Raw genomic sequence first — 26,517 nt, 5'->3', positions numbered from 1 at the left:
TCTCGTTGCTGTAATTATTTTGTACATTGTAATGTAACAATTTGTTCTTAGCGGTAGCTTTAAGATAATATAGGTATTTTAAATCAATGTTTCATATCTATTTGTCTATTAAATGTGATGTAGACTTATTTTAATTGTTTGAAACCTCCCTGCAAAGCTACAGTACTGTTAAATGTTTTAGGCACTTGTGTAAAAAAAATGCTGTAAAATGAGGATGCTGTCAAAATATTGTCATAATTATCAATTAACTTATATTAAATCAACATTTGGTGTGACAATCCTTTGCGTGTCAGTTTGTTCTGTTTCTTCATGTCATTCCAGACAGACTGATGATGATGAGATCAGATCTTTGTGGAGCACTGGCTGTTGTCAGACAAAAATCTGACTGGATTATTACAATTAATGGCAAAATGAATGTTTGGGAATGCAAACTGATATTTCCTACTGACACACTACAGCAGGAGTGTCAAACTCAGTTCCTGGAGGGTCCGAGCCCTGCAGAGTTTAGATGCAACCCTAATTAAACACACCTGATCCAGCTAATTAAGTCATTCAGGCTTATTTGAAAACTAGATGGTTTGTGTGTTGGAGCAGGGTTGGAACAAAACTCTGCAGGGCTCCAGAGTTTGACACCCCTGCACTACAGCAAAAGATAGAAATAACTGACTTAAAACCATTTTTAGCTGGTGAAAATACTAGTGTTCTAATAATTTTGGCCACCACTGTACATCTTGAATGGTTTGTGCATGGGTGAGCACATTTTCAGTATACATTTACACAATTCCTTAAATACACAAAGGCACTGGACAATAAATAGATCAATAAATAAACTTTAATTCTGTACATAAAGTATATACACAGTAATATCATGATGCTGTACAATAAGACAGCTTCATTTAGCTCAAATTAAAATATCAAAAGACCAGACAAGATGAGTTAAATTATATATATATGAGACATCTTATAAAGAGACAGAGATTATGTATCATAAATGGACAATACATGATGCCTATTCTTCCATGACTAGACTCAAATAAATAATAATAATAATAACATTATTTAAAAAAATCTTTACTGTAATCATTTTCTTCGGGCATACCTGCTGTAATGGTGTAGCAATACATAAATCTGCTTTATTTAGCTTCATTTAGCAAAATGTTTCTTTTTCTAAAATAAAATGTCTTAATAATAAAAGATAATTAGAACATATGACATGTAGCATATGTTTGAGAGACATCTGAACACACTAGGACATTAAAGACAAAAGCATGTGGACAAGGGTTTCAGCAAACAGATCTTTTTTATCACAGCCCAGAGATTGTGTTTGATCAAGGAATGTGTATGCTCTGCTTTGAGTTAGAAGTAACATCTGAAAACACTTAGAATCCTGACACAGCTGAGATCTGATCATTCCTGCTCTGTTCTCAGAAGCATGAGTGGAAAATAACATTTTGGGATTGCAATTTAAATTAAAGTAATTGTCAAAGTCTGAAGTATTACGGAGAACAAAACACACCTGCACATTTCTTGGAAAGAATGGCTTAAAAAAGAACATATATTACGTAGCATTAGTCATGTATTGGGTTTTATGGAAATATATGAAGCATTAAATATGTTGTCTTAACAATTAAGATATTTTAAAACAATGTGAGTTTTGATGCTATACTGAATAGTTGATAGTGAAAAGTGCTGTGTCGTGTGTCGACGAACCCCCCCTACACTAACATTCAATAAATTAAATACAGAAAACTCAATTCTCTCAGATGAGAAGAAAACATGACACTGACATTCAGCAGTTAATGAAACACACAAACAGTGACCCCAAGAAGTATTTGGACAATTAAGCTAGACGTGAAAATGATTATAGATATCAAAATATCAAACCAAATGGCATTTATTTTAACCTAATATAAGTTTAGGTTTTAAATGATAACTATCTTTAAAAAACTAGAGGAAAACAGGCACTATGTTTGGATTCATCACCTCAACTTAGTAAGAAACAAGTATTGGATTTCATTAGCAAGTATGATGGGTTGAAAAAATGGCTTAAAAAAGTAGTGTTAGTTCTGAGAAAAGCTCTGGCAGCATTTGTTTGCAGATGGTTTGGTTTCGTTAGTTAATGAAGTTAAATATATAAATTTTTAGGTGCAACTTAGATGTCCAAATACTCTTTGAAGTCATTGTACATTCTTCTTTTGTCACTGAGGGAGACAGGGGTTAGAACAGGGCTGTTCTGATCCCTCCCGACGAGCCCTCCAGCGTCTGGTCACCCTACAGGTGGATCCATAGATCATTCAAACAGTCACAGAGGCAGTGTTGGAAAGTCATCGCCCTGGGAAGTCTTTTCTTTTCTTTAAGCGAACCATCTCTTCTCTCTGTTCTTTCACTTCATATATTCTCCAGGACGTCACAGGGCACGAAACCTCTCTTTTTCCCGCTGGCTACTCTGATGAAGCCATTGTGTTCATCCTCACCGCTGACACAAATCTGAAAGTGTGTCGATACTGCAGCATTATCAAGCAGTTTGTGGCGAGAATTCAAGTTGGAAATGATTAGAGGCTACTCACTTGTCCCTCCTTCAGGGTGATCTGCCCTTGCTCCTTACAGCCAATAAAGGTTCGGTTACATCTGAACACCCTGTCACCCGCCCTCACCTGATGTGCAAAGGATGCTGGGAAATAACCTATTCTATCTTCAATCACACCCTGGAATTGTTAGCAAAATACACAAGAACAAAATTCTAAACCCACACTCATCTTAAAATATACTGTCTGTTTCTCACACAAAGCTATCACAGAGCATCAAACTTTGGACTGGAATACAGCACACATGTACCATAAAATATATAGACTTCATTTATTTTTTATGATGCTTTTGTGTCCTTTTTAAGCTTGAAGGCATCAGTCCTCATGAAATTGTAATTGCTTAGAGAAGAGCACTGAAAATGGTTTTCACATTTTCTCCTTTTGACTCATCCCTAGGAATTTCTATGTATTCAGTTTTGAAATACTTTAAATGAACCGACCAAATATCAAGTTGGCCATGTATTGTTGGTGAACTCCATAATAAATAGTATTACAGCTCTATAAAATTACATAATGTAGATTTATGTATTGCTTTTTATGTATTTATAAATTACTATTTGTGAGCTTTGCCCAGATTTTTTCCCCTATTTACAGTTTGGAGGAGTCAATGCTCAAAGTCAGAGCAAGTCTGCAGATTTTCTAGGTTCAGACTATAGTTTTGTTCAGACAGTCGGTCCAAATCCGATTTTTGGAATCATATCTATTTGGAATCTTATCTTATTTAGCAAGTTTGAACAACAAAGAATAAAAAATCAAGATCCGTTTCAGTCTGACCGCTCAGATCCGATTTTGTGCAGCTTTTTTGCCTATGTGACTTTCTCGCGCCATGTAAAACGTAAACACATCAGATGTTGTTTGTAGAAAACATGCTGAATGTTCTTGCAGAAACAAGGTTGTGTTGTTGCGAAGTGCAAGTCAAGCGGAAAATGACAATATACTGCTGATCTACACACCTCTTTGAGCTGAATAAAGCCGCACATTCCAGCTTCTTACATTTCTGCTGCTGCCTCATAAAACCTAATATAATCCAGTGCGACGGCAACATGTTGAAATGTTGTAAGACTACATCTGTATTACAAACTGAATTGCTGTTATTGTTGTTATTAGCATAGCCAAACCAACACAACATCACTGCTATAGAAACCAATGCAGATAGTAAAACGAAAGAGCACCACGGGATACACAAATCATATCTGAACGGTTGCGATACAAAGTGTGGACAGTCAATCAATTAACTCAGATTCCAATCGGATTCATAAAAACAGGATATGGCCTGACAGTCTAAACAAGGCTAAAAGATTCCATCCGGTCAGAGGATATCAAATATATTATATATTTTTCAACCAACACTTGTTTTTACAGAACATTCATTTTTGCATGAGATTGTTGTGTTCTGAAAAATTTTAAAGTCTGATAATATGTGATCCTCAGTCATTTAGTACTGTATATGATGCCCAGTTTTTATCTGTAACCATATGCAAAGTCGGCAAGTGTATAATGCCTAGTAAAATAAGTTTCCACCCTTTAGTGATGTAGAATGTCACATTTTGGAGACAATCAACGTTTAACCATTAAAGTCTTTTTTTCATCAAACATTCTGCAAATGTGTAATAATTGTACCTTCCACCAGTCATCATTGGAATCATCTGCCAGGATTATTCGATCTCCGGGTCTGTAGGGAGAAAGGAACGCATTAGGACAGACATTAAGACATTACATCCCCTTTCAATAGTAGGAAATTAATTTTGGAATTAATTTATGATCGAAAGCTTTGATGAAACGGTTCTAAAATTTTGCGATAGCTTCATTCCATTACATAAGGCCGGAATGAAATTGCACATGTAAAGGGATTTAAAGTCATCTGCAGTCTTCTGAAAATCAGACCTGAACCAAAAGAAATGAAAGTACTACTGCGCTGTAAAGAGAAATGTGTGTGCAATCAGAATCAGTCTCAGCAGGGACAATAACACAGCGGTCACAATCAGAGTACCAGACAAAGTTGTACAAACTCTATAAATTTAACCTCTGGGAAAATCACAGGTATAAATGTTCATGGACTTTATAATGCTATACATTTATAGCACTGTATGTCTTAAGTCCACGTTCAGCCAGCTTTGAAGAACCTAAACAGCCTGCATTTATTGCAAAGAGTGAAACTGTGCACCATTCACTTTCATTCATTTATCACTATTATCTGTTAGTTATAATTTATTACTAAAATAGAAACCCTGTCCTGTTGCCATATTCGTAGCAAAAGCGGAAGCAAGTGTGACTGCACCTTAATCACAAGGTCAGCAACTAAACTTTTAAAACATTTTGCCATCAATATTCATGTTTATACAAGAGCGTGCTTGTCAGTGCAGGTAAGCACACAATGTGTTCTGCATATTAAGAAACCCTGAGCTAACCGTTATCATCAGCAAATTGTCCAGCAGACAGCGAAGTGCTTTCCCATGACAACTAATTGGGCGGGAAAAGGGAAATGACCACATGATACAGGTGTGAAGACTCAAATCAGGCGTGACACTGAATAACTCAGTACTGCTCTAGTGTGTGTGTATTCATTATAGCTGTAACTAAATAAAATACTAGTATCTGCTGTTGATACCACAAAATAAATATAGAAAAGGATAAAAAAAAGGGGCTTGTGTCTGTTTTAAAAGCTAAAAATGTATTCTACTCACCTCATTTCTAGGTCCTGGTTGTCTTGGGGGGTAAATTCGAACAAAGCCACATAAGTATTGAGCTGCAGAGGGTCCCTCTTCAGCTCTCTGTTTGACTACAGTTTAAACACACAGGGACATAAACAGGAAGAGACTATTACAAATTACATCACAAATCAACAGAAATTATGCTGAAAATGTGTGCAGAAGAGAGTAGGGCTACGTTACAGTGAATATTTCTCAGTCTGATATAAATACAAGCCTTTATGTAAAAAATAGAATTCAGAAGCCAGGAACATATAGTTACAGTTCAAGATTGATTCCACAATCCAAACATTACTAGGATTTAAATATTGGCTAAGGTGGGGGTGTTACTTAAATTTGGACTTTTTCCACCAGCTCCTGGGAAATTGTGAGTGCAAGCAGGCGCACACACACTCAGCTGGCCTAAGAATAGTTCAGATGTGATTAAATCCTGACTCAGAACCATGAGTGAATGAAGTGAAGCTAGCTGCCTCATATCAATGTCGGAAAGAATCGACACAACACAATTAAAATTCTCACTAAGCATCATTATAAAAAGCATAATTTTCCTCAGGCCTGAAATATCATGATCTCTGTCTCAGGCACTAGTGCTACACAGCAGAAATCTCCAAAAACAGTTTATTTTCAGAAGGAAACAAACAAGGGAGACCAGGACTAGTTGTTAAGACGTCTATATAAAGCTCAGTAGCTGTAAGGTTTTTAGTTCAACTGTTTTCTATTTTAATATATGTGACCCTGGACCACAAAACCAGTCTTAAGTCGCTGGGGTATATTTGTAGTAATAGCCCAAAATACATTGTATGGGTCAAAATTATCAATTTTTCTTTTATGCCAAAAATCATTAGGATATTAAGTAAAGATCATGTTCCATGAAGATATTTTGTAAATTTCTTACCATAAATGTATAAAAACTTCATTTTTGATTAGTAATATGCATTGCTAATAACTTCATTTGGACAACTTTAAAGGCGATTTTCTCAATATTTTGATTTTTTGCACCCTCAGATTCCAGATTTTCAAATAGTTGTATCTCGGCCAAATATTGTCCGATCATAACAAACCAAGCATCAATGGAAAGCTTATTTGTTCAGCTTCCAAATTATGTATGAATCTCAATTTTGAAAAATTGACACTTAAGACTGGTTTTGTGGTCCATGGTCACATATTTTAATGAATTATTTTATTTAAGGAATTATTTATATTTTATTCCTTTGAAGGAGAAACAAATTTTTCTTATTTAACATTTCTATTTACATTGAAAACAGTTATTCTGCTTAATAGTTTTGTTGAAACTGTGGAATTTTTTCAGGATTCTTTGATAAATAAAAACATTTATTTGAAATAGAAATCTTTTGTAATAATAATAAAACAAAACTTTACTGCAAATTGAATGTATCCTTTTTTTACTAAATAATTTCTTAAAGGTGTCAAATGTCATATTTTCCTTTGTCTTTGGAGTGTTACAAGCTGTTCGTGCATATAGATATAAGATCCATAAAGTCACAAAGATTAAAGTCTTAGAACCAAAGAGATATTCTTTCTAAAAGTTAAGACTCATCCACACTTTCCTAAATGCCTCATTCAAACAACGTCATACGTCAACATCATTCATCAACATCATATGACCCCTTTAATTTTATTTGACCATTAGTGCTCCTCATAATAGTTTTACTGTTTAATTCTGCTCAACTAACCAGATATACAGTAGTGTGACAACATGCCCGCCAAAACAATGTGTGTTCAATACTATACCTTTTTTTCTAGAGAAAAACTGCAAAATGTTTAGGTGCCTACACTGACCCATAGACACAGGACAGTGGCTTAATAAAAATTATGAATCTTATACAAAGTGTTACAAAGAGAGATGTTGTGATGCTTACAGGTGATTCTTCTGATTTCCTTTCAGCAATATGAAAATGTTCTGTTCCATTCTCCAGGGGCGTAAAAACTACAACACACAACACAAGACAAATCAATGAGTAAAAACATTTGAACATGACAGAATAAACCTTGCATGAGGTTAAATGAATGATGCAGTTGTAGTGGGTCATTGTTCAGAGTGGTGGACTAATTACCCCAAAATACCACAGTTTCTCGGTCATGCTGGCACCTATGTGGCACCAGAGAATACATTTCTGTCTCTCTTCCCAGCGCACACAGTCATGGGCACATGAATTCACTGAAGCTGGGGTCATCTCCCTGATACCATCACAGTCCGTCCGAAACGGCGTAGTATGTTATATAAAGTGCTAATGAGTTTCAACAATGTGTCTGATCAGAAGCTGGCAGTTTGGAGTTAAAAGGAGGATTGTGGGATAGAAGATCAGATTCACATGAGCTGTTTCTATTGGGTCAGTTTTATCATAGGTGGAGTTATTTAAGTCATACTTTAACAATAAATAGTGCTTATGAATAAATATTAAATTTATTTGATTAGGAAATTGTAAAATTTAATTATGGCATATAATTATTTTATTATGAATATTTTTAAATTTGTAATTTCTATCCTTATTTAGGACTTTTTTTTACATAACACGAACTGGGATCTTACCGTTGTCACTGGGTTTTCTGGTGAGTTGAGCTCGACTGCTGTGAGCCGTCTTTTCTTCTGGTACCTGAGCCATATCACTGGTCTGAACAAATGATTACAACACATGAATTCTCTCACATGCGCATGTCCTAAGAAACGACTTTGTCTGTTAAACATGAAAAGATTAATGTTAACTGCTTATTATTCAGAGATTTACATCTATTAAATGCCATACAAACTTATCTTTCTTTTGCAAATAATTTGATTTATTTCATCCTGGCTTCATTCTGTCATGTTGTGTCCTCTTGTCTTTTCTCTCTCTCTTTCATCTTATTCTCTGCCTTTTTTGGTCATATTTGCTTTAGAGAGGCATTATCTGAAGCTGACCATCACTTCCTTCCAGGGTGTGTGTGTGCCTGTGTTTGTTTCAAGCATTAAAGCATTACATCTGGGATCCTTAGATTCCCTTACAACTGTAGCAAGTAGCAACTGCATATTAGATGGTTTAAACATTCACATGCACACACAGATATAATAAATGTGAGTACAAAAAAATGTTAACTTTGTATTAATGCACTACAATTGCGAATAAATGACAAGGACCAAATATGTTGCTATAACATAACATAATGGTGACAACATTCTTGTTTTATAACAGAAACTGCATCCCTGTGATAATGCCTCTAATAGAAGAAAATGTATTGTGTAGAGAGGAAATAATGGACCTGAGGAGCAGCTCAAGGAGATTAATTTGAATTGTCTTGAGTGTTTTATTGAATGAATCATAATAACCATCACCATTTTTTACCACAAGTGCTTCACTCTCTGCACAAGCAGCCAAGCAGACACATAATTTAAAATGCATTATCAATCTTTTTAAAAGCCTAAACTTAAGCAGATTGCCTGCAGGTAAATGATGGATGCATGTTTACTATGACCAGTCCCTCTCTCTTTCACACACACATCTATGTCTACACTATTAAATCTATTCAAACTGTCACATGCCCCATCAAATAGAATTGTATGCAACTTCCAAAAAATATATATTATTTGAATATTTGAAAATTCAGTTAAATAATTAATTTAGAATGTATTTTTTAAAAGGTATGAAAAATGTGACAGTACTGAACAAGTGTTTCTTACAGAATTTCTCTGTGGTGACTCCGATCCACTGGTCCGCTTGGTCTTTTGTGCCAGAGAGGTTCCGAATCTCAGAGTCTCATACACCGGGTCAACTTTACTGCCACAGGCTAGGACAAAAGACATGTCAAAATACTACAAAATATCAGTGAACAGGATGATCAAGCTGGTGATGCTATGGCATATTGTGCAGATGTAAAAGAATAAAAAAAAAATGCCTCATATTGCTCACCAATAGGCATCACCTCCCTAATGCAGCCAAACTGTTCCTGAATCAGCAGAGGGGAGCTAGAGTATCTCCGGAAACCTTTGGGCTGCAATCACACGAACAGGATCAATGGATTTCATTATTTTATTAATTTACTTTTTTTATACCCAGAATTAATTTTCATGGGCATTTTTAACCTCGATGGGAGCATGTAAAACATAAAACATATAAAACACTACCTATTCATGCTAAATAAGGGAATCAAATATTTAAAACACTAGTTATTCTCAATCTGAACAATTTTAGCTATTTATCATCATGAAATAAAACTAACATCAAATGCAAAACGTAAACGTAAACAAGATATGTTTGCTACTTTCATTGGCGCTTTAGGCTTAAGCTCTGGTTAATTTATGATCCTGCTAAAGTTTCATGTTAAAGGGATAGTTCACCCAAAAATGTTCCAAATCCGTAAGACATTCGTTCATCTTCGGAACACAAATTAAGATATTTTTGATTAAACAACACTTTAATGATTAATACATTATCAGTCTGATAGCAGTCAATAAGATCATCTAAATGAATGGTAATGAGGCAAATTATTTTATACCTTTAAGATATATTCACACTGGGATTCAGTGGTTCAAATCAATAAAAAACAAGCTACTATGGCTTAATTAGCATTCAGTTGCACACATACACACAGCCCTAAGAAAGAAGCCGGGCTCACTATGCCCTTATTTGTATTTGTTGTGTTGAGTCCAGGCAGGGTGTCTACGCCATCAGCATCACAAATCTGCTTTGAAGACTTCTTCGTTAGGTTGGGGATTAAGTACCACTCGAACCCTGAGAGAAGCTCTGTAGTGCTACTACGTGACATTTCTCCAAGAGCTCACTGGGGAAGCGTGTAAAGAGGCATGTTCAGTGCTAAAGTAGATGCTAATAAATGCATTTAACAAAAGTGCACCGTGTCTGCGAGTGCCTTAAAATACCTAAGTGACTCAGCCGAAAAACTTCCATGTGATTAATTTGCTTAATCAACTAAAAGAACAATAATAGCTCCACCATGCGATGTTCACTTGCACATAATGGGAGTTGTAATGGTTGACTAACAATCAGGACTCAGCTCATGTCATGCTGCTAGTAAAGCACTCTTTTCTGAAAAGCACTCGTAGCTCAAAGGTTCTCACTGATCAGACAAGCCAAAAGAAATAAACAAGAGTTTAAAAATAGCAACTTGTCCACTTTAGAGCAAAAGTGGAATTAAAGCCGAATCCTGTGGGGAGTTGTTCTCTTTTTAATCCTGACCCCCCACAGCTATATTTTCCATCTGTGAGAGCCCACTACATCATCGGGAGACTTGTTGTATCAATCCACCAAACGGTGCACAAGCACAGCATTTTTTTCCACTTCCTGTGTTGATGATCTCATACTATAGTACTAGAATCAAAAGTGCTGGGTTCTAAGAATACAAAACACTGGTCAAAGGCCATTCTACCCACAACCCTGTTGTGTTTTTCTTTCAAAAATTAATAAAAGATAGTAAAAATGCACATTAGAATGATTTCTGAAGGATCATGTGATACTAATAAGTAAAATTGCAAATATTTTAAAAAGTAAAGTTATTTTAAACTGTAATAACATTTCACATTTGTGCAAAAAACTTTATTAACATTATAAGTAAGCCTCAAGGAACATATTAAAATAATAACAAAATTCATGTCATGGCCCCTTTAAAAGATCAATTCTGCACAAAGGGCCTATATAAAAATATCTTGATTTCATTGTTAATCTAATCTGTTATTTTAACAATACTACCACAGCATTATGACTTCTTTCTACATTAGAATAGGTTTTTGAGAAAGCTGAACTTGTTCTCAAGGTCACTCAATCCTTCTCTGAGAAACCTGACTCACTCCAGTACTGCACTGAAGCCATGGGAAAAGCAATGGAAATTTTAGCACTCTTTTGCCTTTTCGTCATTTTTATCTCGTGTGTGGGGGGGCGTGTGAATTTCCCAGAAGAGTCGTGACTTGTGGGTCCCCTGAGTAAAGCACAGAGGTGTTTACATGATAGATGCATCTTGATATTCTGTATCAACTATCCCATCTTTCTTCTCTCTCACTTTCTCTAGTACACACCGGAGAATCATTAACATTCATACTCGCACATAAATTCACGGAAGGAAAAGACAGACTGATGAATCACACCTTCAAATCACCAAAAATAACACTGTGAAGAGTATCACATCTTAACACTCAAACACTACAAATCTTCACCTACTGCCAGAGAGGAACACCAGAAAAGTGATATTGCAAATTATAAGTATGGACTTGGTTTCTCCATCAGTGGAGACCGGAGAAGTGTGTTTTCATTGCAACACTATATGTTATGTCACTTCTCAAATAAGCCTCTTCATCCGATAAACAAACATTGGCCAACCTGATCAACAAATGAACATAAACACTAAATAGCTTGTTTAGATCCACATTCAATTTCCAAGAGTAATCAAATATTTAAAAAAAAAAGCAAACAAATTGAGGGAAAAAACACTCAGTTCACATAAAGTAAAAAATATCTCACCAATTTCCCCATGCATCTCTGCAGTCCGACTCGATCCAGGCACTTGTGGTGGATGCCCATCTTGCAGGCTTTGCACCGGAGGCCCAGCTTAGCATTGGTGCCTAGCAGTTGAGGTCAAATTCAGTTAATATCAGGTTTAAATGTCAAACTTATTGAACATAAAGGTTATTTATACAAAACAATGTCATATTACTGCTAAACAACAGAAAGTGATCAATAAATACAGGTCAGAGTTGGGAATTTCCACCTGTGCAGTTTTGTTGGGAAATTCTGTTATCGAGAGCAATAGTTTGTTTATTATCATCCACAATTAATTCTTAATTAGCAGTGTAACATGAAATGCCATATAATTCTGTCAGTAGTTCTTATTGAAGGGTTAAAATCTTAAACACTCTTAAAAATAAATGTTCCAAAAGCGCATTTTTTTTTAAGAACATTCGAGTTATCTAATGATTGTTTTCCCACTGAAGAGATCCTTTTACACAATGGAAAGGTTTAATGGATTTTGAAGGTTCTTCATGGAACCAAAGATGCCAATAAAGAACATTTATTTTTAAGAGTGTGGGGGAGCAATTCTGCAAGCGTTCAGGTTGCTGGTCATCATTCTGGCCTACATTTCTTTTGCCTAAATAGAAGATCCCTTATAAGAAGATCCTTAAATTATGGCTTCACAGTCCCGGAAACACTTGCAGAATTCACACTTATTGGTAGTACTGGAATCGGGAAAATGCAGGTGTTAATGCTAAGCTGAACAGAAACAGCTGAAGACAAACGAGAGCAAAGCGTAAAATTTGAGAACAAATGTACAAGAAACCATCCAATAAAACAGCACTCTTATTCTCTAAAAAAACCTACTCTTATATTTGCTCAGTTTCACAATTTGATATCCCCACACCTGATGCTCAGAACATGCATTCAGAGATACGGTTTTATTGATTTAGACACTTGGAGGAAGGAAGAACGAAGGAGGAAGAACTACAAAAGGAAGCAATACATGTATGCTTTGCCTGATATCAATATTTGTGCATAACATTTGTGTTCACTTGAAAGCAGAGAATGTAGATCTCCTCAGAAGTCACAATGCGCAAGCTGTAAAACTCTAAAGTTCTGTCAATCAAACTGCAAACAAAATGTAAACAAAGCGCTAAAATAAATTCACTAAGCACATGTTATAACATCCATTCTCTGCTTCTTCCAGTAACAACACTCTTGTGCCATAAAATAATAATAAAAACATTCTTTAATCCATAAATGCCTCTGACTCCTCCCATTATGATAACTCAGAGTGGTACATATTTAAATATTAATATTAAAATTACGTTTATTTCTTACAGATAGAGCTGAATGTTTCATTAACCAAAATAAACAGCTTTTCCTATGGCAAATTATGCAACACTTTGATGCATGCTTCTTTGGATGATCTTTGGGCAATGGAGAATTAATCAGGCCTAATTGCTTTCAGAAATTAAAAAACTGCCTCGGTGCAGGATAAACATAAACAGATTTTGTTGTGGTTAGACAATAAATACTAATTACTGAAATTATAGTGTGTTAAAGTCACCTTTCCAGCTGCTTCCCAAGAGCGAGCAGCACTTTATTGCGATTAAAGCCACCTACTGGTAAAAATCTCAATGTATCTTCCACTATATCCAAGCACACAAAATAGATACTTTCATTAACTTTAAACCACCAGAACAAAGTAAAGCATCATCTACAGTATATAACAACAGCATGCATAGCAAAGCTCTGGAAAACAGCACACACAGAATAACAATCTATATTCCTGTGACAGTAGCAAGAAACAACTACAACAACAACAAAAAAAAAACAATCCCATCACAGAATAAAGTTATTGATATTGACTGCTCTGGGGAAAAATTCTATTAAGCCTTGGTCTGGAAAGCATATGAGGAGCCACTTCATCATATGCATTTCCTGAGAGTGCTGAACAAGTCATTATGAGCGCAGAAGCAGAGGGTGGGTTGGGGTTGGAGGTGGGTGAAGGGAGTTATCTATTTTCATTCGGTTTCTAAAGAGAACACACTTACCGAACACCTTGCCTGCTCCCCCTTGGCAAGCTAAAAAAATTACAAGAGAGAATCCCTCTTGCATTACAATTATTTCTTGAAGTATAAAAATACAAAAATGCTGGTCAAACAAGGCAACACGGCATTAGTCACAGCTCATTCAAGGTTTCCAGATGTTGATTTTTCAAACCATGTATCTCTGAACACTTTGATGTAATAGCCTTTAAAGGATTGTTCACCCAATTTCTGTGATCATTTACACACCCAGGTCATTCCTAAGCTTTATGACTTTCTTCTGTGGAACACAAAAGAAGATATTTTGAGAAATAGCTTCTTTTATGTTCTCTCATGTTTGGCTAAAGCTGAATATCTTCTGCTCATGTTCTGCAGAAGAAAGAAAGAAAATGAGTACATGATGACAGAATTTACATTTTGGGTGAGACACACACTCTTCCTTTTAACTACACACGATCAAAGAATAGTAAAGCATATATTTCCTCTTTTGGAGTGACTTTAAGATTTAAAATGATTGTTTTGAATAATAAAATATGAATGTCAAATGATTAATAGGGTGAAAACATCAGGTCCCGCTGTTGTGAGAGTGACTCTGTCACAGGGCTCATTTGCCCCTGTCTGCTACAACAAACTGCTTCCAGCCATCCATCGATTAATCAAACATCATATGCTCGGTCCAGACTCTCTCATGCCTCCCTGTGCTGATCACTTCAGCTTTAATGCATCTTTAATGTGTTTAATGATTGAGTATTATGTGTTGAGTACTTTGTCTTGGGTTGAGAGGTGATGCAGGGCAGAACAATTATAATGAAAATGACACTGACTCAGATCTAGTTAAGGCCAAGTTTCGGTAAAATGCCTGAAAGTGATATTAGAATATTTTATCAAAGTCATAAAATGTTTGGTCTTCATTTTGGACTTGTGTGCCCTTAGGGAAAAAGAGGAAAATTACTTCATCATTCACCAACACTTGCAAAAGCTGCATGATATGTTATGTGGACTTAATTTCAGTGTTTTTAATGTCATCAGTTGCCCAATGGGATGAGAATCCACCCACACAGACAGCCAACCATATTCCCAATATGCTAAGCCTCCTTTTATACTTTGAAATACAGCATGGCTTCTGTGTCTTTAGAAATAGATGCCTCTGCTTTAGCCAAACATGAGAGAACATCAGCATGAAAAACATGTTGCTCTCCGATCCAGAAAACGCTTTGTAAATTGTTGACTGACATTTTGAAATGATCTCAACACAAAGTATTAATAATACTTGTTAAATTTTCATTCTGAATGAAATGACAGTCAGTTCATGGTCAGTAAATATCTTTACAGCTGCACAACTGACCATTAAATAATTTCTTAAATTCCTTTAGTTTTTACCCACACAGCTAAGAGGGTGTTTAGTGGGAGTTTCTTCAATTTTAGCCATTTAGAAGAGACACATTTTACACAGACTCTCTACTTAATTTGTGCACTAAAATTATTCAACAGCGAAAAGACATGCATCCAAAAGAATTATGTTATTTTGTAAAATACTTTTTTGCTTAACTGGAAATGGTCACCAATAAGAAAAATATTCGGTAGACTGACTTAAAGAAAATTAACTTTAGTAAAACTAAGAATTACAATTGTTGGTTGTAGTGGTTGTGATTTTTTATTTTATTTTATAATTGTTTTTTGTATGTGTATATAAAATATGTATAATTTTCACAAAATAAATACTGAAATGGTTTATGTTTATTTTACTGTTAAATATATATTGATTCCTATTTTATGATGGATTTTCATAGTTTAAGATTAAATGTCTGGAGAGTATCTGAGACTAGAGTTTAACAATAAAATCTACTCATAATAGGGAAAAAGAAATTTAAAGTTAGAATAAAAAATAAATATTTAAAAATAAATGATGGCATGATTAAAAAATAAAAGAACTCTGGGTCATAAAAGTGGCCCAAGTTGAAGCAAGCAACCAAGTTAGCAATTAAATAAGTAAGTAAATAAATCAATAAATAAATACACAAACTTTTAACCACAAGAAAAAAAACTCCTTAACTCTGAACTGGAAACTAAACAACATAGCAACACGTCAGGTATCTGTATCTTTGGCTAAAATACACCATTCACAACACCACTGGCTATCACAAACGGGCATGGAAAACAAAGGCATGTGATGTCGAAACCCAGTTAATTCCGGTGTCCCGATATCCAGATATCTGATCCAAATGCAGAGATTCGGGTCAACGGCACGTGAGCTCATGTTTAATCAACCTGTAGAGATGTGGGTCAAACACAAGTGAACAGGTATCTGATCTACCTGCGGAGATTTGGGTCACACACAGGTGTCCTGACATCCGATCCATATGCAGAGATTTCACGGTTTGTTATTTAGTAATGACCCATTAATCACAGCAGGAAATTGAGACTCGACACACAAGCAGAAGAACTACAGCCTCAACTCGCTATTTTTTTCAGACAGCTGGTGAGATCTCATAAAATCCACCTTCCTGCATGGCAGTAATCAGAATGCTGTGGGATAATGAGCCGACAGATCATTCCTCATCTAATGCTGCGTAAGCTCAGGTTTCTCTACATTTAGTACAAAGCTTTGAAATGCATGATTTGGCCTCTTGATGTCCTTTTCATAAGGATGTGCCAGGATGGGATCTGGAGCCCTGCCCTCATTAGTGTGCTCTTCTGAGGGAGTGTTAGTGAGGTAAAGAGGTGATGAGGCCTGACAGATCCATATGCCAGCCACAACCAGACACACACTCTTCCTCTCTCTCTCACACACACACACACACACTGTACATTCAAAACATAAAACACTTTTCAGAATATATTACAGAATAAGGCACTAATATGTGCTTTATAAGTACTAATAAACAGCCAATATGCTAGTAATATGCATGCTAATAACCAACTAGTTAATAGTGAGAACTGGTCACTAAACTAATGTGTTACCATACAGTGTGTGTGTGTGTGTGTGTGTGTGTTCATCCTTGTGCTGTGGTTCTCTCTTTTCAAACAGGTGGACATCTGTCCGCCTCACTACACACACATACACAAATTGAAAGCTGAGCCACAACCTTGTTGCCTTCTAGGATAAACCCTCAAATACCGTAATGCAGGCTTAGCTGAGCACATATGCTTTCAAACACCACACTTACTGTAAGTAGAGCTCTTCATCTGTTTCAATTTGAAGAATCAACTCATGATTTACATGATATAAAATCCAGTTTGGACAGATGACCCTCATGGGTGCATAAATATGGGGCATGAAGCTTTCGATCGGCTGCAGTACACCTCAGTTTGATTTACTTCTGTCTGACTACCCTTTCCAACAATAAAAACACATTTTGGTGACAGTTTTTTAAAAATGTTAAAACTCATTTAAAAACATTTTTTAAAAATCAGGAAAGAGGCTTAAGGACCCCATATGTCCTATTTTGATGCACTTGTATTGAAACAGGACATGTAGGTGGGACTTTTTGTTTAAATAGCCACCGCCCTGCAGAAACATATTTTGCTATAATATTATTATAACTCAGACAAAAACTTCTAAACAGCAGCATTCAAAAGGAGTCATCAATATTTTTGCAGCAATTTCCAAAGAATAAAAAAACCTAGGACTTTATAAGATCCATTAAATTAGTCAAAAGTGACAGTAAAGTGTCTCTTTTCAACACTGATAGTAATAATAAAAAAAGGTTCTTTAGCACCCTATCAGAATATTGGAATTATTTCTGAAGGATCATGTGACACTGAAGACTGGAGTAATGCCTGCTGAAATTCAACTTTGCCAACACAGAAATAAATTACATTTTAGAATATACTAGAATACAAAACAGCATTTTAAATTGTAACGACATTTCACAATATTACTATTTTTAATAGGGATGTAACGATGTACCATGAGCCAGTTGAAAATCTACACAAATATGTAACGATTCAAATTGGTTGAGAGGTTAAATGAATCGCAATACAGTTGGGGTGGGAGTTTATATGAATTTATCTCTGAAAGTTGTTGCCTTCTAATTTTAAATGGAAAGATCAAAGCCTTGGTTTGCCTATATAAAGAGATTTATTTTATTTATGTTATTTATTTGTTTGATTCGGGGTTCGTGTTAAAATTTTAATTTGGTTTTGCTATGAGACATATTTCAACAATTCACATTTCAAAAGAAATGTGCAGCATTTTGCCCAAGCAATAATAAAAGGACACCTTTTCACTTATAAATAGTCTTAAATCTCATTTTGTAAAAAAAAAATTGTGAGAAAACTGTATCGTGAAATCAGTATTGTGACTCGTATCGCATCACAAGTTGAGTGAATCGTTATATCCCTAATTTTTACTGTATTTTTGAACTAATAAACACATTAAAAAAATCTTACTGACCTCAAACCAGTGAACAGTAGTGTATATGTGCTACAAGTTTTGTAAGCTTTTAGGAGTGCACTCACATATGACCTCAAATCTAATAGACATTGACTAACAGCCACAATCATTCGATTTTTATCTCATGGAGTCTTTAACTCATTACGTCGTGCCACTCTATCATTGTTCACCGCTCTCTAAATGCTCAAATCATTGTGTTTTGGCGTCGTCCACAGTAACAAAACATTAGTGTCTGGTGGCCGGACAACAGATGGGTAATAGAATATTTTAGATTATGCCTTCAGTCATCTAATCTATAATCATTATGTTAGAGATCAAAATAGCCTCCCCTGTCTGAACAAGCACAAACACAGCTTTGTTCTTGCGTTTCCTCTGTAATGAGATTGCAAAGCTGTCGTCAGTCACATAAAGATAAAGCACGTCTTCTTACCTACAATCATGTGGTTGCAGACATCACAGAAATGGGGCTTCTTGAAGATGTGCTCTAGAAACGTGTGTGCGTTGGGGTCTGCTGGGCGGGGGGCGCGGGATGGAGAACAGATTGTAATGGGCAGGTTGCCCGGGATGACAGTGGGCAGTGGAGGGGGTGGTGGAGGAAGAGACATCGCTGGGGACGCTGAGACGGACACGCCGATGGTGCTCAGATGACCTGTGCTGCTGCTGACATCCGAGAGAAGTTCGGTTTGAAACTTCACATCCTCGATCGGCCGTTGGAAAAAATTATCTGCACTTTTGCTGCGAAGACTCTTGGTCTTGAAGGATAGTGATCGCTTTAGCCTCTGCAGCTGAAACAAACATAAAACAGAGTACAAAATGCATCTATTAGCATCTGATTTAGACAAATGCTCAACCCCATATGACGTAAACAGCCCCCGGAGCATTAAACTCTGTGAGTGGGTGATTTCTGATGCTTGGCAGGTGTCAAATGAGGGCATTCTCACTGAAACAACCTCCAGATGATTATACGAGCTCTCCAGCCATCATATATTAACCTAACTCAGCAAGGCTAAAATTACAGATTATTTATGTTCATGTAACTCACTGAGAATCAAAAGACTTAATGAAAGAGAAAAGAGGAAATGAAGAGAAAAATGGGCTGTCATGTCTCTTGGTACGTAACCTCTTTGTGCGGTGCACATTACCCATGATATCAGTCATACACTGACAGCTCTCTAAATTAGCTGACAACACCCACCAGGATCATCTTTGCCTACTAAAAATGTCCTCTAGGCCACAGTAACCTGCACTACTTCCCCAAGTACTGTGTGTGCAAAGAAACGCTATTCAAATCAGAATAAAAATGAAAAGTGCCCAACACTAAAGGTTAGACAAGGGTAGTCATGCAACTCAACAAACCACATATTTAAGACTGGGAAGAGGAAAAATAATAGTTTAACAATCCTCATGTGTATATACAGTGAGGAAAATAAGTATTTGAACACCCTGCTATTTTGCAAGTTCTCCCACTTAGAAGTCATGGAGGGGTCTGAAATTGTCATCGTAGGTGCATGTCCACTGTGAGAGACATAATCTAAAAACAAAAATCCAGAAATCACAATGTATGATTTTTTAACTATTTATTTGTATGATACAGCTGCAAATAAGTATTTGAACACCTGTCTATCAGCTAGAATTCTGACCCTCAAAGACCTGTTAGTCTGCCTTTAAAATGTCCACCTCCACTCCATTTATTATCCTAAATTAGATGCACCTGTTTGAGGTCGTTAGCTGCATAAAGACACCTGTCCACCCCATACAATCAGTAAGAATCCAACTACTAACATGGCCAAGACCAAAGAGCTGTCCAAAGACACTAGAGACAAAATTGTACACCTCCACAAGGCTGTAAAGGGCTACGGGGAAATTGCCAAGCAGCTTGGTGAAAAAAGGTCCACTGTTGGAGCAATCATTAGAAAATGGAAGAAGCTAAACATGACTGTCAATCTCCCTCGGACTGGGGCTCCATGCAAGATCTCACCTCGTGGGGTCTCAATGATCCTAAGAAAGGTGAGAAATCAGCCCAGAACTACAGGAGGAGCTGGTCAATGACCTGAAAAGAGCTGGGACCACCGTTTCCAAGGTTACTGTTGGTAATACACTAAGGCGTCATGGTTTGAAATCATGCATGGCACGGAAGGTTCCCCTGCTTAAACCAGCACATGTCCAGGCCCGACTTAAGTTTGCCAATGACCATTTGGATGATCCAGAGGAGTCATGGGAGAAAGTCATGTGGTCAGATGAGACCAAAATAGAACTTTTGGTCATAATTCCACTAAACGTGTTTGGAGGAAGAAGAATGATGAGTACCATCCAAGAACACCATCCCTACTGTGAAGCATGGGGTGGTAGCATCATGCTTTGGGGTGTTTTTCTGCACATGGGACAGGGCGACTGCACTGTATTAAGAAGAGGATGACCGGGGCCATGTATTGCGAGATTTTGGGGAACAACCTCCTTCCCTCAGTTAGAGCATTGAAGATGGGTCGAGGCTGGGTCTTCCAACATGACAATGACCAAGCACACAGCCAGGATAACTAAGGAGAGGCTCTGTAAGAAGCATATCAAGGTTCTGGCGTGGCCTAGCCAGTCTCCAGACCTAAACCCAATAGAGAATCTTTGAGGGAGCTCAAACTCCGTGTTTCTCAGCGACAGGCCAGAAACCTGACTGATCTAGAGAAGATCTGTGTGGAGGAGGGCCAAAATCCCTCCTGCAGTGTGTGCAAACCTGGTGAAAAACTACAGGAAACGCTTTGACCTCTGTAATTGCAAACAAAGGCTACTGTACCAAATATTAACATTGATTTTCTCAGGTGTTCAAATACTTATTTGCAGCTGTATCATACAAATAAATAGTTAAAAATCATACATTGTGATTTCTGGATTTTTTTTTAGATTATGTCTCTCACAGTGGACATGCACCTACGATGACAATTTCAGACCCCTCCATGATTTCTAAGTGGGAGAACTTGCAAAATAGCAGGGTGTTCAAATACTTATTTTCCTCACTGTATATTGGCACACTTTATTTTAAAGTCCAATTCTCACTATTAACAAACCATTAACTACGACTTTTGTCTCAATAAACTACTAATTTGCTGCTGATTAATAGTTAGTGAGGTAATTGTTAAGTTTAGGCATTGGGTAGGAATAGGCATGCAGAATATGTGCTCTATAAGTACTAATAAACAGCCTAATAATAATAGGCATGCTAATATGCAACTAGTTAATAGTGAGAATTGGTCCCTATATGGTAGCGTTACCATATGTATATATATAATAGATAACTCCAAGACAGCTATGAATTCATTAACACACTTTTGATGGAAAACAATGACAAATAATTTTCAACCCCTGCTATCTGTTTTACTTTTCAAGACATAAAAAACATGTCAACAAATGTAAGGTTTAGCGACACTGCATAAGTAGCCTGATCAAGCAAGTGACTGTTCTATTAGCTGGCCTAAAACTCTTACCATGCCCCTAGGCCATCCTTATGGTGGGGGCCCTATGTGTGTGGGTTTTTTTTTTGTGTGTATGTACTGTATGTGTGTGATATATTGCCCATTTGGACAGTCCTCTCACATTATGCATTCACCAATCAGAGTAGAGGATGTGTGTTTAGTGAGCTGCATGCCTGTGTATGATGATGACCTATTGATCTCTGATGGCCGACAGAGAGTGATTGATCGATTAGTTCCTCCCTCACCACTCCTGTCCATCAGTGCTCACAGTTCACTGTTAACTTACAGGCAAAGTCACTTACAAGCAGCTCTTCTGCCTGAAATCCCTGTGAATAACATCAAATGAGTTATTAAAGTGCAAATGCTGTTTGTTAAAAATTGGTTTTAAGTACTTACTGACATTTACAAGGCACTTGCTTTGTGGCAGAACTAACTGTATAAACAACAGGCTATCAAAAAAAACAAAAAAAAAAACATTTGAGCTTAGTTTCACTAGTCTCACTATGCCTGACAGTTACAATAAAATTAATCAAATAGGAACACACACACACACAAAAATCAATGCCTAAGACTACTGCTTGAAAATGCACGTCTCGGTTTTTATTTTGAGATTTTGAGGCTAGGTCCCTATCATATTAGAAATTAAGCAATATAACTGTCAACAGATGTTCCTTTTTGCACCGATTAAAATGGTTAATGAGAGAAATTTGACCTAAATATGGTCATTATAAAAGACCAACTAGATCATTTAAAGATATTTCACATAGGATATGAAGGTTTAAATTAGAACTGCACTGAAAGTACCTCTTCCAAAAATAATGGCCAGTTCTGCCAGAAAATCCCGAATCTTATACATCTATTAGAAATCAATTCTGCTGCTGTCAGCACCAAATGTGTGTCCTGCTCTACCCTGAAGGACGACTCTGAGATATGGAGCTGATTAAGGTGGAAGTCAGGTATTTTTCAGCACAAGATTGCTGTCTTTAGAGAAAGAGGGACACATTTTATTAGGCCCATTTTACTCGTGACACATTTTTATCTAATCAAACACAAATTAAAAGCAATCAGACACATAGTGGAGACCAGAAACACTGAAAGATTAAAAATTCACTTTGGGTTTTAGTCATAAAAGGTGTTCCTGGATCAGTTCAAGGTGCCATGTGCTCATGAATATGTTAATTGGGACAGATATAGCCTGATCTTGGTTTAGTAATTTAGCTCTAAGATGGTTGATAGATTAGCAAATAAAATCCCTGATAATGATGAAATTCTCTGATTATTGGGCCAAAGTTCTTCTCTAGAAGTAACATCTTCATTATTTCTCTAGAAATAGGTTCAAACAAGAGATGTAAAACCCTGCAGGATAGTTTCACTTCTTACTAAGGGCCTACTGCTTCTTGGAAATCTTTGAAATGCAACCATGAGATTAAGTTATGAATATATTTTTTATTTTGCATTAAAGTCTCCCATTAACAACTAAGGAATCATATTCTTTTTTAGCAGTCTATTACATCCTTATTTGGCATATTCTCAAGTGAATTCTGCAATGGACAACCAAAAGAACTGACATGAAAACTAGCCTTTGGTCATAAATCAAATATAATGTGGTTTCAGATTCTTTCCATTTCAAAAGGAATTTTCCGTTTTCAAAAAATGCATAATTTTCCTAACTTATGATCTGATTAAAAACATTTCCACAGGGCTTCAGTAAATAATAACATCAAATTTTAAGTGATCCCACTGCTCAAAGTAACAGTTCTCAATTACACACAAATCCCTCAAGACTCATCCGATGAGTGAAGGCAATATTTAACACCATAATGTCATGGATAATGTACAAATTTAAAACTTTCACACTCAGTGCACACAGTTTGACTGAAACAGCATTTATGGGAAGGAGCAGAATGAAACAAAGTAAATGTAAATAATGAATAACTACATAAATAAATAAAGCACTACTTACCACCTTGCAGAACTCAATCTCTACTGATTTAAAGACAATAAATATACAAAATTCCCAACTGGCATAGAGCTCTAGAAGCACAGTGACCCGTCCAACATTTGAGGGCTGAATGTAGAACTCTGGGCCACAGATGACCCAGAAAAACAGATGAGTTCAAACTCAGCACCGATGTGACAAAACCACCTGCTATAACCTCACACATCAGATCTTAAACCACACACAACAAATCACACATTAGGGTTAAACTGAAAGTAAATATTAATAAATAAATAAAAATTACAGCAGTATCACAAATTTCCATTTGCAAAGCTAACTTCAACTAGGTCTCATATGAGCCCTATTGCAAATAAACAACTTAATATAAATGATAATATTGCCAGTGTAGGGTTTTTTTTCTGAATTTGTATTATTTTGGAGATGTGCACATTTGTTATTGGTAGACATAAAGCAAGAGATGCATAATGATTAAATATTATCAAAGATCATTTGAATCAAATATTTCAATCTACTTTCACAAGACAGAAAACTGGACAGTATGAGAGACAGAGGAGTGTTGTTGTAATAACCGACATGGTGAGCTGTAAAAAACAGGTATTAACCATAACCATTAACCATTTATAAATAATATACAGGGGTGAACATGACAGTAGAAATGACTCTGTGTGAAAATAACATTGCAAAAAAAAAAAGAAGAAAGAAAAACAAAGTAAAATTTCACCTATGTCTTATATGTAAATGACAGAACTGGTCCATCTGTTGTTTTTGTTAGCCTATAGTTTAGGCCCATTTATATTTGTTTACAGTCTGATTTTAATGTTACTCATTTGTTCACCATTTTGAAATAAAATACTTTAAATAAAACAAGGTTGAGCAAGGTGATGGGGTGGCATCACAATTATTTGAACAAGTGAATGTTTAGCCTGCCATAATAAATGTAAAACGCCCATGTTTGCGGTAACTGTTCGTAGGCTACACCTCTCAGTAGTGTTACAAGATTTGTAACAACGACACTCTTTGTATTTGACGATCACACTTTACGCTTTACACGACGCTTTAGCCTCTAACTACTTCAATTTGCAGCAGACGAACAAATTAACATCATATCAAAGTTTAAGACATATAACGGCAAAATCAGACGCTATAAACATGTCACAACACTCCGCGGTCTCTGTAACAGTTAAAGTGGGAAAAGACGCGTAAACTGCGCACTCCATAAATCTCTGTGACTGATGTGAGTTTCAAACCTTTGACTCCTGCTGGCTGATGGATGTGGGTGACTGGGGCTCACGGTGTTCCCGTTCGTTCTCCTTGCCCATCGTGTCCTCCTGGATCATGTTCGCTGGCGGAATCATGTTGGTAACAGTTGAGCAGCACCAGTCTGTCGGGTACGTCTGGGCACCAGCCGCGCTCTACATGTTGAGTTGAGCTGGAAGTTCTAAACTGCCGATGCGCTGCGAATAAATGGTGTAGGCTACTACGCACTCGTCTATCGACTTTCCATCAGTTCATATATTGCATAGTGGAGACGCAGTCCGCTCGAGAGGAACTCACTTCATTAGAGTCAGGATCGTCCAGCAGACTGACTGGATTTGACTGTCAGGCTGTGGATCAGCCAATCAGAAACCGCTATAGGAGGAGTTCGGATCTGATTAATTCCCATCCTTTTTTTAAATGGATCCAATTTAGATTTTTTTGTGAGCAGACGGGCTGTTGCCACCTCTGTTCTTATCTTCGCATATTAATTGTGAATCTAAAAATATTAGTGTTAATGGATAGTGCTATTGTTTTTGTTCTATTTCTGGATTGTATCTAGAATGCAATTTATAGTGGGTTTGGAGAGGATCTGCCTTTGAAGAAAAGAAGTTATTCTAAACAAAATTTTGGTGGTGAAAAAAGACATAGGCTATTCTTTTTACATATGTAGGATTTACAGTCAGGGGTGTTTCAAACAACATTTCTGTACATGCTAAAATGAATATGCATCCAGTTTGTGCACTATTCTTTATTGTTTTATAGTATAAATAGTGTGAGAATCCCAAAAAGAAAATGTGCACTTTAAATACCCAGATGATGGGTGAGCAGTGCACAAGTAGGCCTACATCGTGTATATAGTGCATATTTGGGACATAACTTTCGATTGCAAGTTTATTCAGAGTAAGGTAAATGGAGAATTTGCTTTGCTTTATAACGATAAAATAGAAATATTATGCATTATTAAATGTCAATATTTTTGTTGTTTAAAAAGTCTTTTAGACATTGACATTTGAGTGCCAAAAGTTCACTATTGATTGTAACTAACTAAAGGCTTAGATAAAAAAAAAATGTGTAGTCTATATTAAAAAAGTCTACATACTAATGTTTCATGTACCACCTCTACAATGCAAAGGTAACAAAAATCAGTACCTGCAAATTTATGTTTAAAACATGAAATTATGAATTTTAAAGTGTGAAATTAATGAAAATAAAATATATATATATTATCACAAGATCTATGTGATTTTACTGTATGTAAATGGGCCACAGAGCCTGCTCAGAGCAACTCTGCTCTGTAAAGACACCAGATGCAACTGTCTGGAGCATTCTGGAGTTTTGTATATCATAAATATGTTTTAAAACATAACATTCTGTTTTGTCAAGGTTGTTGGTCTGATTAATTCCCATCATTATTTAATTAGTCTCACCATATGTGAGAGATTCTTACATCAATATCCTATGAGCCGTTGGATGCAGGGCTCACAAACATTCTGCCGTTTTCATTCATTCTAGAAATCTCCTGTGTCAAATCCACTTAATCCCATCATTTATTTTCACAGATTTGGCAAAAAATAAGCAAGAATGACCAATGCAATGTGTTACAGTAACATCAGATGTAGGAAAAAAATATTCATCAGTTGTGATGGC

General features: G+C 36.3%; 1 protein-coding gene across 3 annotated transcripts; it reads right to left on the bottom strand.

Moving 5' to 3' along the window:
- Positions 1–820: 820 nt before the first annotated feature.
- stac (SH3 and cysteine rich domain) lies at positions 821–25,190 on the bottom strand. Of its 3 annotated transcripts, none has more exons than XM_058750287.1 (12): positions 24,861–25,190; positions 18,623–18,977; positions 13,803–13,832; positions 11,755–11,855; positions 9,196–9,277; positions 8,967–9,073; positions 7,845–7,926; positions 7,174–7,241; positions 5,270–5,364; positions 4,206–4,257; positions 2,568–2,705; positions 821–2,487 (listed from the first exon to the last, which is right to left on the bottom strand). In XM_058750287.1, the coding sequence occupies exons 1-12, from the start codon at positions 24,966–24,968 to the stop codon at positions 2,389–2,391; spliced, it is 1,317 nt and encodes a 438-aa protein (XP_058606270.1). In that variant the 5' UTR covers positions 24,969–25,190; the 3' UTR covers positions 821–2,388. The 3 variants fall into 3 exon arrangements, with proteins under 3 accessions (XP_058606270.1, XP_058606272.1, XP_058606271.1); XM_058750289.1 differs by having other exon boundaries at positions 2,568–2,654; XM_058750288.1 differs by lacking the exon at positions 13,803–13,832.
- Positions 25,191–26,517: the final 1,327 nt, after the last annotated feature.

The sequence above is a fragment of the Onychostoma macrolepis genome, chromosome 17 (genome assembly GCF_012432095.1).
Source record: "Onychostoma macrolepis isolate SWU-2019 chromosome 17, ASM1243209v1, whole genome shotgun sequence".
Classification (NCBI taxonomy): domain Eukaryota; kingdom Metazoa; phylum Chordata; class Actinopteri; order Cypriniformes; family Cyprinidae; genus Onychostoma; species Onychostoma macrolepis.
Note: the sequence above shows the minus strand (reverse complement) of the source record. Positions and strands in the feature narration are given on the sequence as shown.